The 18,542-nt window shown below is 42.9% G+C and overlaps 1 protein-coding gene across 1 annotated transcript; it reads right to left on the bottom strand.

Annotated features, from left to right (window-relative positions):
- Positions 1-8,487: 8,487 nt before the first annotated feature.
- On the bottom strand, positions 8,488-12,151 carry LOC307256241 (reticulon-4 receptor-like 2; the record flags this gene model as incomplete). Its single annotated transcript, XM_080035145.1, has 4 exons — positions 8,488-9,345; positions 10,030-10,260; positions 10,387-10,613; positions 12,103-12,151. 4 exons carry the CDS (start codon positions 12,149-12,151, stop codon positions 8,488-8,490), a joined length of 1,365 nt encoding a protein of 454 aa, XP_079891271.1.
- Positions 12,152-18,542: the final 6,391 nt, after the last annotated feature.

Below are 18,542 nucleotides of genomic sequence, written 5' to 3'. Positions count from 1 at the left end.
ATTACTGGGCCTATTATTAATGTATTTATTTCACCGTCACCCTTTTCAATATTGTGTTACATAAACTCTGTAGATCCCCCGATCACCAAGTCCCTGCAGCTCATCCATCATTTCATAAAACTAGAACTGTAAGAGCTTTAGCAGGACCCTGGCCAGCCTCTCTCACCCATACTTAGTAATCCTTAAATGAAATCCTGCAACACTATTTGTCCTCAAACTGAGAGCAGGGTTGATTGTACAGTCAGCTGCAGCTATGAAGGACTTGTGGTAGGAGTGTGTTTGCACCTTCAGAATTCCACCTCCAGCACCTGGGTTTTACCTGTGATGAGCTGAATGTGATTCTTCTGGCACCCATCTGAAAAGCCTTGTGCTCCCTGTGGTCTCTTTTGAGGAGACAACTGCAGTCATCAGAGAACTGATGCAACTGGACTTCTTGCCCAACTTCAAGGGGCTTATTACACATCATTGACATGGAGGGCAGGTATTTCCAGTCCCTAACTGAAGTCTTTTCACTCTCTGACCTTTTTACAGCCTTGTTGGCCCCTATTGCTGGTAGGTCCTGCGCAAGATCCAGGATCCCAAGGGACCTCTTCTTTAGCGTTCCTCCCTGACAGAGAACTCGCCTCTGTTCCAGCCCATGCCTCTTGGCTCCAATTGATTCTCTTCATTGTCCCACCACTGGGTCAGAAGCGTTTTCTTTAAAATTAGTGTTCAAAGCAGACCTGGTCACCTAAAAAACGCAGCTAAGAATAATGGAATAGGACTGATTTTATTTTGTGGGTTTTTCTTTCTCAACTTGGCAATAAGAGGGATGTCCACAGGTGGCACTGGAGGTGAAATTATTGGATGAAAACAAGACGGACAAAAACAAAAGCATTGATTTTTTTTCAATGAAGAACAAAAATCATATGTCAGAAAATGATCAAACACAGTCTAAATTCTGAGCACAAACCGTGCCAACTAACAATCTGGCAAACAAAGCAAAGTCTTTGGTTCTGGGGAGAGAAAAGTTGTAGGGGTTAAGACTGTGGCGTAATTTAACTCAACACGGTAAAGAGTTGAGGTTTTGATGGTGTCGCAGGCCTTTCTTACTTATTTGATAGATATATCTGGGAAACACTATGGCATGCTAAATTGCGCGGACCAGTGTGCTCGGCATCTTACTTCTTAAGGTGTATTCACACCAAAAGTGATGCTCGTGATGGAGGCAATGACAATCAGCATATTTACAAAGCAAACCACTGGTTTAGGCGCAATGAGGTGTTCAGCCAAACCATATTGAGCAATAACTACGCAGATTTAATTTTTTTTCTCTTTCTGTGGTGCTGTCGTTAGGGCTCGTGACGGAGTGGTTGTTTGTAGAGTCTTGTGGAGTAATAATAATTCACAAAAAGCATGAAAAGAGGAAAACTTATTTGTAAAAACTATAACCTTCTGTGTGCTTCCCCAGATAATTTTAAAAAGGCAGCCACTGGACTAATTTTAACATACCGGTAATTGGATTGAGGACTAAACAAAATGCTTCATGTAAGGTAAGAGATTTGGAAGTTTTCAAGTAACCACTTTTGGACGACAGATGACATGTCAGGACCTCCTACAGGCAGCATCATGGGAGTAAGACCATATTTAGCCTGCGAGTGTGGTGACCCTGAACAAACAGTCGAGCATATCATGACCACCTGCCCCCTAGACAGACCACCATCGGAAGCCAGCCTCTTCGACCTGGGACCAGAAACAAGGGCATGGCTACAGGACACTGAGTTGGACCTCTGATGATGTTACACGAAAGAAGAAGAAGACTATATTTTAGCCTCATATGTGCGTCATCCCATTCAGTTAAATATACTTTGAGATCAATTCCCTTCTGGAAATTCTGACTAAAGATCTTTTTGCAAACAGTGGGACAGATGAATGCAGGCCCCTTTATCGGCTAATCATTTGCATAATCCTTAGACATTAGGGATGGCTGAAAGAAAGCATACAAAACAAACAGGTTGACGGTGAGAGAAAACCCTGCGGAGCAACAGACAGAATGTGTTTGAATACCGCAAATTCAAGAGCAAATATGGTGTTACCGGAATGACAATACCGAATCCCCATGTCCCCCACCGTGGAACTGGCAGCTATATTTTTGGGCACACTAATGAATTGTATAAAGGACGTCACAATCTGCATCAATGCCAACAATGGGCTATACAAACTTTCAGAGTGAGGCGGTGTGGCTGACTCACAAATGATCATGGAACAACATTCTTTTTGTTCTCTTGTTAGCAACAAACTCAAGGCCCACACTTCATCATTTTGACGCTGTCACTCTTACTCTTACCATATGATTCAATCTTTCACTCAATGTGGACCGGACACAAAGCTGCACCAAATCTTCATTGTTTCTTATGATCCTAAACTGAGTTATTTAATCTGCTACTGTGTATTTTTAGCTGTGTGCGCAAACCGTTGGAGGAGCAGACAGACTGTGGCACAGATGTGCCCTGTCTTCACCCTGCTCTCCTCTATCTGAGTCAACACCGGATGCACAGATCTCATGAACGCACAAAGATATTTCTGTGTACACACAACCAAGCAGAGGAGCAACAGCATAGAGCATATTTGATTCATAAATTCAGAATTCATATCTTGATTATTTAAAGCTCTCTTGATAGCTTGTGAAAATCCTGCCGTGCTTTTGCCTTTAATTGTAAATCTGTTAGACACAAGATCCCTGCAGTCTTAAATATGGGAGTTAAATGAAGTAATCATAAATAATTAGTTCAAACAAGTTCAATTAATTTGAAATATTAGATTCAATAAACAATTGTTCAGTTAGACTTGCTCAGTTACAGTGCCTCAGTTGGAAGAGTCAGTTCTTACTTTGCTACACAGTCCCTTACTAGCAGTAAAGTATCAACTGTACTACAGTTTCTGCAGGAACCACTGCAGGAGAGTTTGATAATATAAGGTTGTCACATATAATTATAGAACCCGTACACAATGTCATTTTAAAACGTAAACTGCACATATACTGGAAATTCCTATTTTTATCAATTTTAAGTTGACCTCATTTTTGTATTCATAAAATATGTGCATTGGCATTAGATTAATTATGAAAGATGTGTTGTTTCCAGGCATTTATTGTATGATGGTTTTGAGTATGTGCTCATTTACTCAAGTACAACACTACATTTAAAGACTGTTCTACCGTTAGCCTACTTGTTCTTTCATTGAGCATTTCCATTTTTATGCATCTTTGTGTGTTTCTGACACTACATTTAAAAAGAGGAATATTGTACTTTTTACAACTATGATTAATAGTTTCTATTCAGCTTTAGACTTGACAGATACCCTTTCTTCTCACAATAATACCCCTTTCTGGTTGGGGTCTCCAGTCAGATAAAAATAGTTCGAACTTTAATCAAAAGTAATGTCCCCTCTGAACGTATTACATAATTACATTTAACAAATTGTTCAAATGTTCCAATATTTCATGAACCTGATTAAATAAACGATCAATATGAGATAGAAGTCTAAAACATGAAGACGCATTTTTTGGTGACAGAACTTATTTCCCCTTCCATTAATCCCCTATGACCCCTCACCTTGTGACGCTTTGTTGCAGCCTGGACCCACAGGTTGGGAGTCAGTGAACAACAATAATATCTGTTTGCAGATCATTAGTGTTAACAAATGAATAACATGGGTGCTGCAAATGCTTATGTTCTTTTACTTAAGTATAATTTTAAAGAAAGGACTTTTACACGTATAAATTAAATGTTTTACTTTGTTGTATTGCAACTTTAACTGAGATCAAAGTACTAATGCCACAACATTGTGTATTGAAAGATTCCATGGTAGCTACAATTTGGTTAATTTTTATGTTTTTGGCGTACTTGAAGAATAACATTAACCTCTGGGGTTTGAATCTCCAGCTTTAAAAGCAGCATGAAATGATACCCCATGAGTTCAAATCAATCTATTTTTTTTCACCTAAAGTAGTGCTTTTTGGCATTTTGTAAATACTTTAAAAGTTTCCTGCTGATGCCCTGTTGGTAGCATTATCCAGTGACACACACAGCAGCAAAGGACTTTGTTTTTCTCAGTGTAAACTCAGTTCATAGTCTCACTGTTTAGGTGAAAATAGCCTGTGTTTCCTCAAGATGATTTGTTCAGATAGTGAGCGGAACATTTCATCTCTTTGTTTTGCCTGGGTCTCTATCCTTACTCTTCGGTTTGGTGAGTTATCATGAGCAGAGGTTCACTGCCCCCGAGGCTCATGTTCACATGCTGGACAAAGGGAGCTGGTCAGTGCAATGGTGCTGCAAATGATGGTCATCAAATATGGATATCTCTTTGAATGCATTGTTACTGTTGGCATGAATGTATTCTCTTGTATAATGTTAAAAAAAGACAATGTTGATATTCTGTTATTTCATGGTAAACATCTGACATGCTGTGGCAGTGAATTAATACATTTTATGGCCCTAAAAGTCTCTTTCAGTCTCTTCCTTTCCCTCCTGTCTTGACGTCAGGTTGTGAATTGGCTCATCTCCTGCAAACTGGACACGTGTCACTGCAAACGTCAGTGAACACGCCAATGGCTCACAAAGGAAAGACGTCAACACATATGCGCCAACACAGAGGCTTGGCCAAGACGTGCAAAGCCAACGGGTGGGAGACTGTGTGACAGGCAGCAAGAGAGAGAAGCGCCGGAGTGATATGGGGTACAAAGGCTGAGTGACAGCAAATTGAATGCATAACACATGAAAGAAAGAAAAGTAAAGAAAAAGAAGGGTAGAGAGTTAAAGGGATATGAGTGGGCATAATGCGTTATAACCTCACACATCATCAAAGTCTGAAGACTTCAAAGAGGTTTTCTCTGCTAATGGCCTGGTTGGGTGTTTGCACTGAACAGTAATAGTGCCCCATGCTGATCACCCAGGCAGCTGTTTACTGGCATAGAGGGCAAGCGCCTATACAATTCCGCCATGACATAGCAAGTAACTTGGAAGTATGGTAAGGGCAATCACATTTTATTGATCACAATTAAAGTTTTTGATGTGTATTTCTTGATGGTCCACCCTGATTTTTTTTACATGATTGAGCTGCTTCCAAAGTGATGATTAAGTTAAGTTAAAGGTGAAGTAAGGCGATTTATTTATGTTAATACAAGTGTTTAATTACTCTTTATTCATACAATGATCACTTATATAGTGTGCGCGTATAGCGCGTTTCATAAAGCCGATCTCTCAGTCACCCGCTCTGCATATAATCGGCAAATAAACTTTTCGGTGATCCCACTACTAATAACCAATCAGAAGAGAGAACGCTACAAACCGTCACCCGTTTCACTGCGGGTGCACGCGCAGAGCAACAGATGGGTGAATGTGTATGCCTACAATGGTGGAGCAGGTAAAAATCCTTCCCAATGTCTGTTTTGATGGTTTTTATAATGTTTTATCCCAATTACTTATCTGAGATGATGGTAGATAACTTGCTGCTTGAAGAAATACACCTGTTGTAAAGAGAGCTCAAATGTGGTTAAAGTTTAACTGACAATATGTAGAGCAGAGGAAATAAACATTTCTAAATGAAAGGTGAGAAAGAAGTAAGGTGTGAAAGTGATATTTTGAGAACTGGCAAATGAAAGGCCACTCACCCAAAATTCTATAAACTTTATAATTTGTGTGTGTGTGTGTGTGTGTGTGTGTGTGTGTGTGTGTGTGTGTGTGTGTGTGTGTGTGTGTGTGTGTGTGAGTTTGCACGTGTATGTGTCTTTGCACTTGCAAACACATGCATGAGTGTATGCATCACCATCAGAGCTAATCTGTTGAGGGGGTGGGCTGATTTCAGGACACATCACATTTTCCATCCCCATTCTGCCCCTTCCCTGAATCATACCCCCCCCCCCCACCCCCCTCCTACACACACACACTCTCACACACACACACAAACACACACCTCAACAACTCATTATGCCATCTCTCTGTATATGGTCCTATATAAAGCTGCCTTCTGCGCATGGTGAGAAAAGTGACGCAAGGGGGGCGAGGAGTGAACGCAGCAAGTCCGATGATCATCACCAAACACAGTCACATGGATTTCTTACAAGTGTTGCTCATGTACACAGACACACAGACACAGACACACACACACACACAGACACACACACACACACACACACACACACACACACACACACACACACACACACACACACACACACACACACACACACACACACACACACAATATAAAAAAAATTATATTTTCAAACTTTTTCCTTACTGTTGACTTATTTGCACAAGGATGTAAATGTAAAAATACAAGACTACACTCTCATGATACTGAACCCATTCATAATTCATTTATTTAACTGTGCTTTTAGAGTAAAAAAGTTTTCCTCAGTGGGCAGTTGATTAAAGACTAGGTGAATGAATTGCTGCAACAAAAGACTGTCATCACCTTATTAATGCTTTGATACCCAAACTAAATGTATCACTTAGTCAATGTTTCCAATATGTATTAACTTGTCGGTGCTTATGTGCAAGCTCACTCACTTTTTCCCATTTGTTGTATCCCTCTGTGGATAGCATAGCAGCATCAATTGACAAAAAATGCAATTCTGATTTGATTATTTCTTTATTTTGTATAAAGCAAAAACACTTTCTGAGCACTTTTTCTATGGAAAAATACAGATATACAGTGTCACAGTATCCTTCATGTTCTATGCAGAAATTCACAGTCATAGTTCAGGTTGGTTGTTTTGGAATTATTAACATATGTGGTTGACAAGGACCATATGGCCCCCAGTGAAAAATGCAGATCCCAATCAGGTTTGACTGGCAGTGTTTTGAACTGATTACTGAAATACCCATTCCATTTTCCAAAAACACACAGTGGAGTTGGAAGGGTTATCTAATAAAAATTTACATTGAAAAGGCAAGAGGTGGTTTTACATTTAGTGGATTGTCTTTGTGGTCAGTTTATGATGTGTAATGACAGGAAAATAGCAGATACACAGATTCTCATGTTGTGTACAGTTTTGAAACAGTTTTTTGTCCATGAGACATGCAAGTTTATCTATATAAAGGTCATTTATCAACAGTCAACAAGAGTTTAATATAACACAAATCCTCATACTGTACACACACACACACACACACACACACACACACACACACACACACACACAGTCACGTCGACGGAGACCAATGGCAGGTCTTCAAGGCTGTGTAGGATTTAGCCTTGGTGTTGTTTTTACCTTGTTGTTTGTAATATTGGACATCTAGACTAACAGACACACAGACATACACGTAGAAAAGACAGGCACATACACAGGCACTCATTTTAAGAAGAGACCTAATCAAAACTGGTCTTTCGTTATTGGTTGGTAGATAATGATCAGAATCGGGAGCACAAAGACTTGCTTTTTTGTTTTTTTTATCTGTTTTCTGCTAGAACAACAGTGAACCCTGATAATTAAATCTTGTAAAAAATCTTTAGTTTTCTCTTGGCAATGGAAAGGCCTCGGTTGTCTAAGAGATGAAGAGACTAGAACACAAGGGGCGAAAAATCATATTTCATTTCTTTGCTTTCCATCTACAATAAACAGTAGGTATCTCTTATATCACCACAAGCTCTCGTTTGCCTAGAAGTTCTAAATTATAGTAAAAATCCAGCTAGTCTAAAATACAGAGCAGTGTACGATGAGTGTACACTATGTACAGTGATGATGTATGATATGTACAAGTGTGGGTGGCAGTTTGCAGGCAAACTCTTCGATCACACACGATTTTGAATCTGAAGGAGAGAGCAGAATCGCTCCTGGCAGCAGATGTAATATAACTTTTCCTCTGCCCTCGGACGAATAACCAAAGCTCACTCTGCTCACATTGTACCAGATTGTCGTTCCTCTTCTCCCATGCCTCTCATTATTTGTGTTAATCAACAGCTTTCGCCTATGTCTGGTAGAACTAAACAAGCTGTCTTTAATCACCACTTTTCACAATGAAATAAATACATTCAAGTGGGAAATTGTTAGCTGTGATTGGATGATAAGCCCTAGCTGATATAAAAAAGAGCTGCAGACAAGTTACAACGCCTGCGTTGTTTACAGCTGTGGTATTTAAAAACGAATCACCTGGAGAAGCCATCAGCTCTCTGTGTGTTGCATCTATCATTTCCTAAAGTGGTTGTAGGTTACTTGCCTTTGTGATGTCACCATCAGAGTCACTTTCTTCGATGGGATCCCTGCTTTTTAAAACCTGTACCAATGAGCAGCACCTACTTCAACATTGAAATCCTGTCCTGCTTCAACTGATCTCTTGAAAGCGCGTCCCTATACTGCCTCACCTGTTTCCTGTGTCAGTGTAGCACCTGCAAACAGGAGGCGACTGAAAGGAATCAAGACCCATATTTGTGTTAAGAGCTGGAAAAAGCAGTGGGTGAGGGAATCAGAAGAGAAAAGAAAGGGTGTGTGAAGGAGAGACACGTTCAGCCGAAAAGAAAGTGGAGGGAGAACGTGACTAGGGATAGGGAGAGGAGGTGGAGGAGAGTCGGGGTGCTGGGTAAAGAAGAGGAGGAGGGATTGTCATAGCCCGGGGGGCACTCCAGCTCAAAGCAGCGGACGGAGGCGTCTTCGTTGCCGTAGTTGGCCCAGTACTCTTCCTGGTCCAGCTTGGGTAGCGCCGCCTCGTCCTCAGACAGTTCATACTTGGAGGAGAAGCTTTCGGCCTTGGGGGTTTTGGGAGGCTTGACAGCGGAGAAAGGGAAGCCCTTCACCGTCTCTGAGCTCTTCTGGTACAGGCTCTTAGATGAAGACGCGGGCTTGTTCTTGGAGAACCACCAGCGGGTCTTGGTGCTGAAGGTGGTGGTGGTGGACCCGGCCAGAGAACCGGGGTCGGGCACGGGGCACAGGGCGAAGTCCATCTCCCGGAGAAACCTGAGGTCCTGGCCGCGCCGTTGGGTCGGGGATGTGCACAGGAGGTCAGAGGAGGAGATGCGCGCCTTGCGGAACCACTCCCACAGGGGCTGGGCCTCGCAGCCACAGGACCAGGGGTTGTTGTTGAGGCGGAGGAACTGGATGCCCTGGGTGTCGCTCATGGCCTGGCCCGGCAGCTCGGCCAGGGAGTTGTTGAACAGGTAGAGGATGGTGAGGCGGCCCAGGTCACGGAAAGCCCGGCGGTTGACCTGCCTGATGCGGTTGTCGTGGAGAAGGAGGCGGTCCAAGTTGACCAGGCCTCTGAACGCATTCTCAGACAGGGCACGGATGCGGTTTCCATGCATGAAGAGATGGGTGAGATTAACCAGATCTGAGAACAGGTCGTCCTGAAGAAAATGAAGTTGGTTGTCCTAAAGCAAAGTCAAAACAAAAGAAGATTTAGTGCCATGGAACAGTGCAAAATCAATAAAGCTTAAAGAATTTTGTTTTTCTGTAAGCACGATACTACCTCTTAATAAAAGCAATAGAGTGATATAAGAATGAACCCAACTGCACATGGAACTTGCCTGTAGCCTTGTTCTTCTTTTTTTCTATCCACTGGTAATATTAGCCTCTATCTTATCTCAAGTAGTTATGTTTGATCATTTTTTTTTTACAAACGCCTTGCAGCTAAAACTGCTGCTGACAGGAAATGTGTGGGCACATGCCTTTTGTGTATTACGCACTCATTTATGTGGACATGTGGGGATTTGGCAGTCACTCGCTAAATCTGATCATTATTTATAATAAATTCACTGCAATCAAAGTTTTTTCTACTTATAATTACGGCTTTAAACTGTCCCTACACAGTGTACAAGCGTCTTCATGTGTGTGGGTGTGCAGCTTGCAACTTGGCAATTGTAAAGTGACCAATGTGTCCATGAAGAAGATCTGCAACACAAATATGTGTTCCTGCAAGCATCACATGAACATATTAGTGCACAGCTATCAGATATGTGTGTGTGTGTGACTGTGTCTGTGTATGTGTATGTGTGTGTATATGTGTATCTATGTGTGTCTGTGTCTGTGTCTGTGTGTGGCCATGCTGGCTTTACCTGCAGATAGAGGAACTGCAGACTGTACAGCTTGTGGAAGAGGTCATGGGGGAGAGTAGCCAGCTTGCAGCGATGCATGTGCAGGCTCTGCAGTCTCTCCAGGCCCCTGAAGGCTCCACCTTCCAGACGCTGCAGCGGGTTATCGCCCAGATCCAGCTCCTCCAGCTCCCTGAGGTTACTGAAGGCTCCGGCCTCGATCCACGTGATGTTGTTCCCATACAGCCAAAGCACCTGCACAGCATGAAGTGAAAATAATTGGATGAGAGAGAGGGCGCATTAAAGGACTGAATATTTCTGTTTAATTCAACACATGCAACAGTAAAACAACAACACCCACACTCAACCATTTTTTTTTACCTGCGTTTCAAAGCCAAAGGAGTCTGCACGAAGCTCTGTGATGCGGTTGTTCTGCAGGAAAACCCGCTGTGAGTCATACGGCACACCGGCGGGCACTATGGTGAGGTTCTGGGACTGGCAGCTGACCGTCATGGGCGTGGGGTAACACACACACAGCCTGGGGCATGCTGACACCCCGCCCGGCTTCACCACTACCAGCCATAGAATCAGCCACAGGGTTAGTCCACCTGGAGAAGGACACAGAGACACAGGACATTATTTATCTCTCAAATTAAGGTCAGCTTAGCATTCAAAAGGGTCATTGTTGGAAGTTAGTCCTGGTTTGGAAAAGGTGCCTGTGTGTGTGTGTGTGTGTGTGTGTGTGTGTGTGTGTGTGTGTGTGTGTGTGTGTGTGCGTGCAAGCGTGGCAGAAAAAGAAAGAGAGGATCAATTCAGCTTTTGGCCCCAGCCTTTCAGTCAGTCAAACCTATTGTTCTTGTCAGTGATTGTTTTTACCACTGCTGTGCTCTCACCCATGACTTGTTGAATGCCCCCGGAACTTTGTGGTTCATATATAATTCACCAGCTAACATTACAAAAATTATTCAACCATTCATATTCACCTGATCACATTACATACAGTAGGTCTCAGTGGCTGTCGTGACAAGGTTGCATAACTCTGGATTTCAGCAATTAAGAATAGATGCATCAAATCAAACACACAAAAATCTACTATAAAGACCTTTTAAGAGACACAAAACGGGAAGCATGCGTGCCTCTCTGCATTACATTAACCCGGTTTCCTAGTTCTCAGGCTATCAAATGGATGTTTCCATTGAGAGGTTTGCCATGCATGCGGAGGGCACGCGTAAAAAACGGCAACCAGACCCGGATCGGTTTTGGTTCTTATCAATACTGCAACATCTTCTTGGCACGGCTCGGATAACGGCGCACAAAGGGAGCCTATAGCCACCACGGGAAAAATACGTGCATGAAATAATAATGACGTTCCCATTCATCAACTGTGTGCAAGATTTTCCAAGGGCTCACCTCTCGACCCCATTTACACGTTGGACCATTAGCTGGGCTGGACGCCGAGGAAGAAATGGAGCTTTTAGGTGGAATAAGACACCTTTCTAGAGTCTTCCTAAGTCTTATTTACCCCAAAGTCGTCACGAGACGGGGAGTAGAGGTCAGCATCATAAGCGTATTAGTCATGTCTACATCTCCCCGTGCGTAAAGGAGATATGAGACTAGATCGGGAAGTTTATGTCAAATTTAGAGACCAACTCTGATCAAGTTTTGCAAATGACCGTTTATGTACAAAACGATATCATATACCGTGCATTCATATTCAAATTTGATTTGCCCTATAGAGCTTCACTACCAAATCTGTGCGCTAAAATGCTCCACTCTGTATCCATCTATATACAGCCTTCTAAATTAAAAACAACGAAATTGAAAAAGACGATTTAAGTTTAAATGTATGCTGAATAATGTGGACATATTGGTATGCTTTTACGCACTGCCCTTTTTTTGGACTATGGGCAGTGCGTAGAAGCTTAAATCCATAAATGTTTTCCATGGTATGAATAACATGGAAATATTAGTGTGATTTTAAAGTTTGAAATGTGATCGTTCCACGCTCTTTCAACTCTTAAGAATTGTGTAAATGTCAACCAAATCACAGAAATGCATTTACAAAATCAAAAACATTCAAAGTGCAGGTATACTCACTCTTGAAGTTGTGGGCGCTGAAGCTCCTCACCGTCCGACGGGTCTCCATCTCGAACCTAAGCCCAAAGCGAGTTAGCCTGCGCGGCGAAGAGGTGCCTGCTTGCTGCTATCTCTGCTAAAGGTTTAGCTCTGGTGACCGAGTCGCTGCGGCTTGAAGCAGTGACGTGAAGGAGTACCGGGAAGCTTTTTATACACGCGGCTCCAGGTCTTCGCCCACAACCGTGGTGGGCAGCGGAGGATCCTCACTACGTCAGCCCAGGAGGAGGGGGGAGAGTCACCGGAGGAAAGGACAATAATGGCATTGGTAGGGCGGGGTCTGCAACTGTATGGTTGTTAATGATTATGATGAGGTACTTAAAATCACCACAACACACATCTTTTACATTTTTTGTAAAAATGTTCGAATTTCTTTAGGAACATCAGCACAATATCCCAAATGTTGAACTTTTTTAAAGATACCCTGATTTTACTTTTATTTTGATAAGGCAACTTGTCACTCTTCACTAAGTTGGGATGGAGGTTGTTGGTGACAACACACAAAGAGGTCAGAATATTTGCCTCCTGGTTATTCAAAGGGTTTGTGTGGCTCCATTGTGGCACGCACATGTGCTCGCAAGAGGTGTTGAGGAGGACAAAAGGTGGGAAAAATAATAGGCTATGGCATTGAACCAAAAAAATCATGTGTTTCATTTAGTGTGGGCCAGTTTGGAAAGAAGCCAAGGTCCGCCAACGATTCAAAACAGCAGATGAACATGAAGCAAGGGAAACGAAGCGGTGGTGTGAAAATAATCACATGCAGCATATGGACGTAGGACATAAGGAGATATGTTATGCCACTGACAATCAGTGGGGACAATACATTCCACTTAATGGTGTCACAAACAAATACTCCTATTTAAAGGTCACATATTATGGTCATTTTCAGGTTCTACCAGAAACGTTGGGCTTCTATTAGAAACTGATTGGTGTAGTGTCCAAGAAAACTTTATACTGTATTTCTCACAGTGCCATTGCTTAATCTCCTTTGTTCAGCCTCTCTCTGGAATGCTTTGTTTTAGAACCTTCAGCTATGCTAAATCCAACTGCCAGTTAGATCCAGGGTTATCTGGCGGTGTGCTTATCACTGGTGGATGTAATGCTAAGTTACGTTGGTGTAGAGGGGACGTGTCTTCTCTCCTTATGACATCACAAGGTGAGACAAATCTGACTGGGGTTTTTGAATACAGCCAGGTTTTGAGAAAGGTGGAGGCGGGGGTGGGTTGTTTTTTCTCATTATTTGGGAGTCTCTTATCACACTGGGTAACGATATTGGCCGCGTTTCCCAGATTCGATCGTTCTTTGGGACCAAAGAAGGGTCGAAAGAAGGGTTCGCCTAAGAAGGAGCGCTAAGATACGGGTGTTTCCCAGATGGCTTCTTAAGTCCCTTCTTTGGAGAAGCCGTAAGATGAAGCGAAAGAAGCTCTTTAGTGGGAGCTGTCCACCGCGGTGGTGCTGAAACTGAATAAATCGATGCAAGGCGAATCGATCGCCCACCTCTTTATCGGCGCATAAGTCACACACAGCGCCCCGTGGTCTCACCCGCACAGGTGGAATTAGGCTACGCATGTATCGTGTGTGAGGGGGAGTGTGTCGGTGCGGGTGTGTGTGGCAACAAGTGTATCAAAGTAGTAATCAAGCCCATTAGCGCATAATACCCCGTGGATATAGGCACACACATGTGATGTGAGAATGGAAGAAAGCGGCAGCAAAAGAAACAAGCGGGCACTGTCGTTTACCGCGGAGGAGATGGGCGTCTTAGTGGACGAGGTCTGGCAGCACCGGGCTGTTTTATTGGGGGGAACAAGGGGCAAAAAGAACAGGCAGGCCATAGCCGAAAAGATGTCCCCCTCCAGCCCATGTGGCCTGCGTGACTGGCGTGCTGTGAGGAAGAAGTGGCAGGAATTCCAGAACCAAACAAAAAGGAAGAGTGAGAAGGTTTCACTAATCAATCTCCCTTCGTTGCAGATGATGCAGACGCCCAGTAAAGACAGCGCGGAGTAACCCCTCCCCCTTATGGTTTCAATAAACAATTTTTAATTTATCTAAGTGTGACGTGTGCGTATTGTGCGCCCTTTCAACAGCATTCCAGTGCCAGACTTTCAGGTAAAGCACCCGGACACTGCAGCAATAATCATAGTGTGCAGGACGTTACATGTAGCCTACATCTGCTGGTTCTGTTTATTTATTTTAGCCTTCAGGCCTGAGAGTTGATGTGGTGGTTGTGGGTTTATGGTTTAGTGCTCAGTGCTTGGTGACTGGTGGTGAAGACGTAGGGGCTGGGGTTGGTGGACCTCAGAAAAGGTTGATATGTTCCTAAAAACGCAGTGCAGCCAGGGGCTGCATCTCCGGGCTGAAGGCAACATTGCAGCGGGTTGCTCTGGATGTGTGGAGACACCAGAGTGATCAGCCGTTGGATCTCCGCACTGGGAAGCCGGTACTTTGCCTGGACGGCCCGGTCTGATAGCACGTCCAGTGGGGAGAAGTGCCGACGCACGTATGCATTTATGTAAACCGTCTGGCTTCGCGCACGGCGAGGCTGTTGGTTCGCAGCGAGAAGGTGTTGTATTGCAGCCATGTTTTCTCACACGCGCGGACTTTGGCAACGCCTTTAGCAGGTGGAGCCGCTCTGAATGAGGTTCAGCTGAGTTCAATTAAATCTGTTTATTTGATATCTGTGAAATGCCACAGGGTTGTTGATGTTTTTTTTTGTGTGTGGAAAACGTAAACGTCTAATTCATTAAAACATTTTTTTTCTCTACTATTAGTCTATGTTTCTTGCGCCAGTGGTCCGCATTGAGCATTGTTTTATTATTTCGAAAAGTGGAGGAAATAAATTTCCCTGACGCAGCATGATCACTGACGATTTGGACGCTAAGAAGGTTGAAAGAGGGGGTCTGCTTCGTCTTACAGTTCCGTCTTAGTGAAAGAGCTACTTTCGCTAAGAACAAATCTGGGAAACACATTCTTCTTTCACAGCGTTCTTAAGAGCGCTCCAAAGAAGTACTTAGCCCAAAGAGGCTCTTAACGAATCTGGGAAACGCGGCCATTAATGTTGAAACCCATGAAAAAGTAGCCTACATTTTGCATAATAGGTGACCTTTTAGAAATGGAATTAAAGAGGATTTAAAGGGGAAGTAAGCGATTTATTTATGTTAATATAAGTGTTAAATCGCTCTATATTAATCGGTAAATAAACTTTTTGGGGATCCCGAAACTGATATCCAATCACAAGAGAGAACGCTACAAACCGGCACCCGTCTCACTGCCGGTGCACGGGCAGAGCGACAGATGGGTGAATGTTTATGTGCCTACAATGGCGGAGCAGGTAAAAATCCTTCCCAATGTCTGTTTTGATGGTTTTTATCATGTTTTATCACACTTACTTATCTGATATGATGCTAGATAACTCGCTGCTTGAAGACCGCAGTGCATTAATGTGGTGACGTGGGGACGAAGGAGGGGACTGCTAACTGCAGTCAGTCAGTGCGGTTACATGGCACAACTAGATTGGATTATCACATATATCGAACAAGACACTCGAACGGACCGTGTCACTTGTCTGAGTATACATGGCCTTTCAGAAATCGGATAAATGTCCGATGCATGGCTGTCTCCACTATGCTAGGTGGCGCTGTAGCCCTTTCAACCATGCTTTCAACAAGTGGTTTTAGAGCCACGTCCGCTTCTCTTCCGTCAATAACCCATGGTGTAGCCTATCACGCGCAGGCACACAAGCACAGAACGAGAAGTCCGATATGCGAAATCCGATCCCTGTATACATGCAGAGAGAAAGCCGACAATGAACGAATTATCTAGGTGTTCTTATCCGACTTCTCTTGTCCGTTATTGTGCCGATTTGTGTCCGAAGTAGATCGGATAAAGGTGTTTACATGAATAAGTCCTGTTGAGGTCTTATTCGTTTAGTTATCCGATTATAAGTCTGCATGTAAACGCACTGAGTGACGGGAAGTTAGCTAAACTGACCATTCCGCTTACTGAACCTCTAACTGTAAACGTAATGATCAGAAGTAACATGGCCTTGCAGGTTGTGACTGGGGATGCTATGAACTCGCGGACACTGAAGGTGAACCCCATGGTTGAATAACTCACAGTAACAGTTTATGCTGGAGAGGGTGCAGTGCCGTGGGTGGGTGGGATGGGACATGGAGGTCTTCTGCACGTGAAATAAACAGGGTCGGGGCACGGGTGGGCCGGGTTTAGTCACTGTACTGAGTCCTCCCTTCACGACACAGGTCAAGGCCAGGTCCACCATGATGCACATCATCTGTTCCCAAGTGAACACACACTCACCAATCAACCTGCTCCATGGAAGGTCATCTGCAACTCCAAGCTGTGAGCGCAGCACGGGGCATGAAGCTGTGGGTCTGCAATAACACTGTGTCTTGGCTGCGGTGTATTATAATTGGGGAGGGCAGACAGCTCACTGATCATGCATCAGATTCCATTGGGGGCTGTGGGACAGAGAAGGTCGGGCATGTGTGTTCATGTATTCACACTGTTCTTGGCCTCGGGAGAAGTGGAGGAGGCAACCAGCTCATCAAACAGACTACTGTCTGTGTGTGTGTGTGTGTGTGTGTGTGTGTGTGTGTGTGTGTGTGTGTGTGTGTGTGTGTGTGTGTGTGTGTGTGTGTGTGTGTGTGTGTGTGTGTGTGTGTGTGTGTGATTGTTGCAATCATGACCCATCAGCAGGAAGAAAATCCACACATGTATGCGCATTACCATACACACACATAGGCTACACATCTCCCCTCCCAGATCCCCTGCCATACATACTCTCACTAGCCTGCTGTGTCAAAGTGAATCACGGGCACACTGGCATTTGAACTTGTGTAAACACAGCATGCTCTAAAGATCTGTCCTAATTCTAAAAAAAAAAAAAAAAAAGTGTGGCTGACTCCTCCATAACCCCCCCCCCCCTCCTCTCTCTCTCACACACACACGCACGCACGCACACACACACACGCACACACACACACACACACACACACACACACACACACACACACACACACACACACACACACACACACACACAAATCACCAAGGATTTTCTATATTCAGACACTGGACACTTTTGCTTTACCTGAAATGTGGCTGCATGGTAAGACTCAATGTTTGCTTGTCATTCTGTGGATGTTTTCCACATTCTTCAAATCGGAGCAATTAGATGTGTGGTAGACATGTGATGATTCACTACAAAATGTGGGTGTCATTAGGGACCGTAAAGGTCTAACAAGACTTTGCTAACAAAACAGTGAATCATTTGATATTTAGTTGCAGAAGAAAAGCTTCTATGTGTAAAGTTCATATTTGCAAACAGAACGCCTGTTCAGGTTCTTAAAGGCCTCATTAGTTTTGTTTAATGTGACGTGGGTGTCTGAACTCATTGTTTCTTATATTTTTTTAGTGGAGTGGAACTGCGTAACCTTTCTTTTTTCATCCTGGGACGGGTAAAAGTTGAAAATTTCTAAAAAACATATATTTTTTTGTGAGTGTATACATGTGCTGTAAGGGGGGGTTAACATACACTATACAGTCAAGATACGTAGACATCAAAACATTACATCCATATGTTAGTGTTGAAAATCTTCAATCTCATATTTTATAATAAACTGGCATTTATAAGTTGCTACAACAATCTCCACTTCTCTTGAAAGACCTGCCATAATATGTTGGAGTCTTGCTTAGTTCTATTTGAGTGTAACGCCTAGACAGTATGCCAGTGAGGCGGCATGCACAACACCAGGGGCCTCATTTATAACGGTGTGCGTAGAAACCATCCTAAAACATTGCGTCCGCACAAAGCCAAAAATGTGCTGCGCAAACAATTATTGGTAACACTTTACAATAAGGGTACATTAATTAATGGTTAGTTAATGCTTAGTAACGGTTAACTAACCATTAGTTAACCATTAACTAATGTGTGTAGTACACATTTACTAATGGTGTTCATGTTAACTGAGGTATTAATTAATACATTATTTAATGTTTATAAATATCCTATATTAACCTTAGTTAATACATTAATTAAGCATAAACCAAAAGTTTATTAATATAATAATAAGCATTAATTAACTTTTAACAAATGTAATTTTTGTAACATTACTTAAGCATAATTAACCATTTATTAATGCTCTTTGTGACCCTTATTGTAAAGTGGGAACAATTTATCCATTAAGTGACACTTAATAAATGCACATCAGTGCTGCATAGGCATTACTGAAGTATAATTAACCTTAATAGGCATTACTTAATTGTAATTAACCATTTATTAATGGACTTTGTGACCCTTATTGTAAAGTGGGAACCATTTCTCATGAATTAACACTTAATAAAGGCATACTAGTGCTGATTGAGCAAACAAAACGAAATTAATGGTG

Source organism: Ammodytes marinus (assembly GCF_949987685.1).
Source record: "Ammodytes marinus genome assembly, chromosome: 10".
Lineage (NCBI taxonomy): Eukaryota > Metazoa > Chordata > Actinopteri > Uranoscopiformes > Ammodytidae > Ammodytes > Ammodytes marinus.
This window is presented reverse-complemented; position numbering and strand designations above follow the sequence as displayed.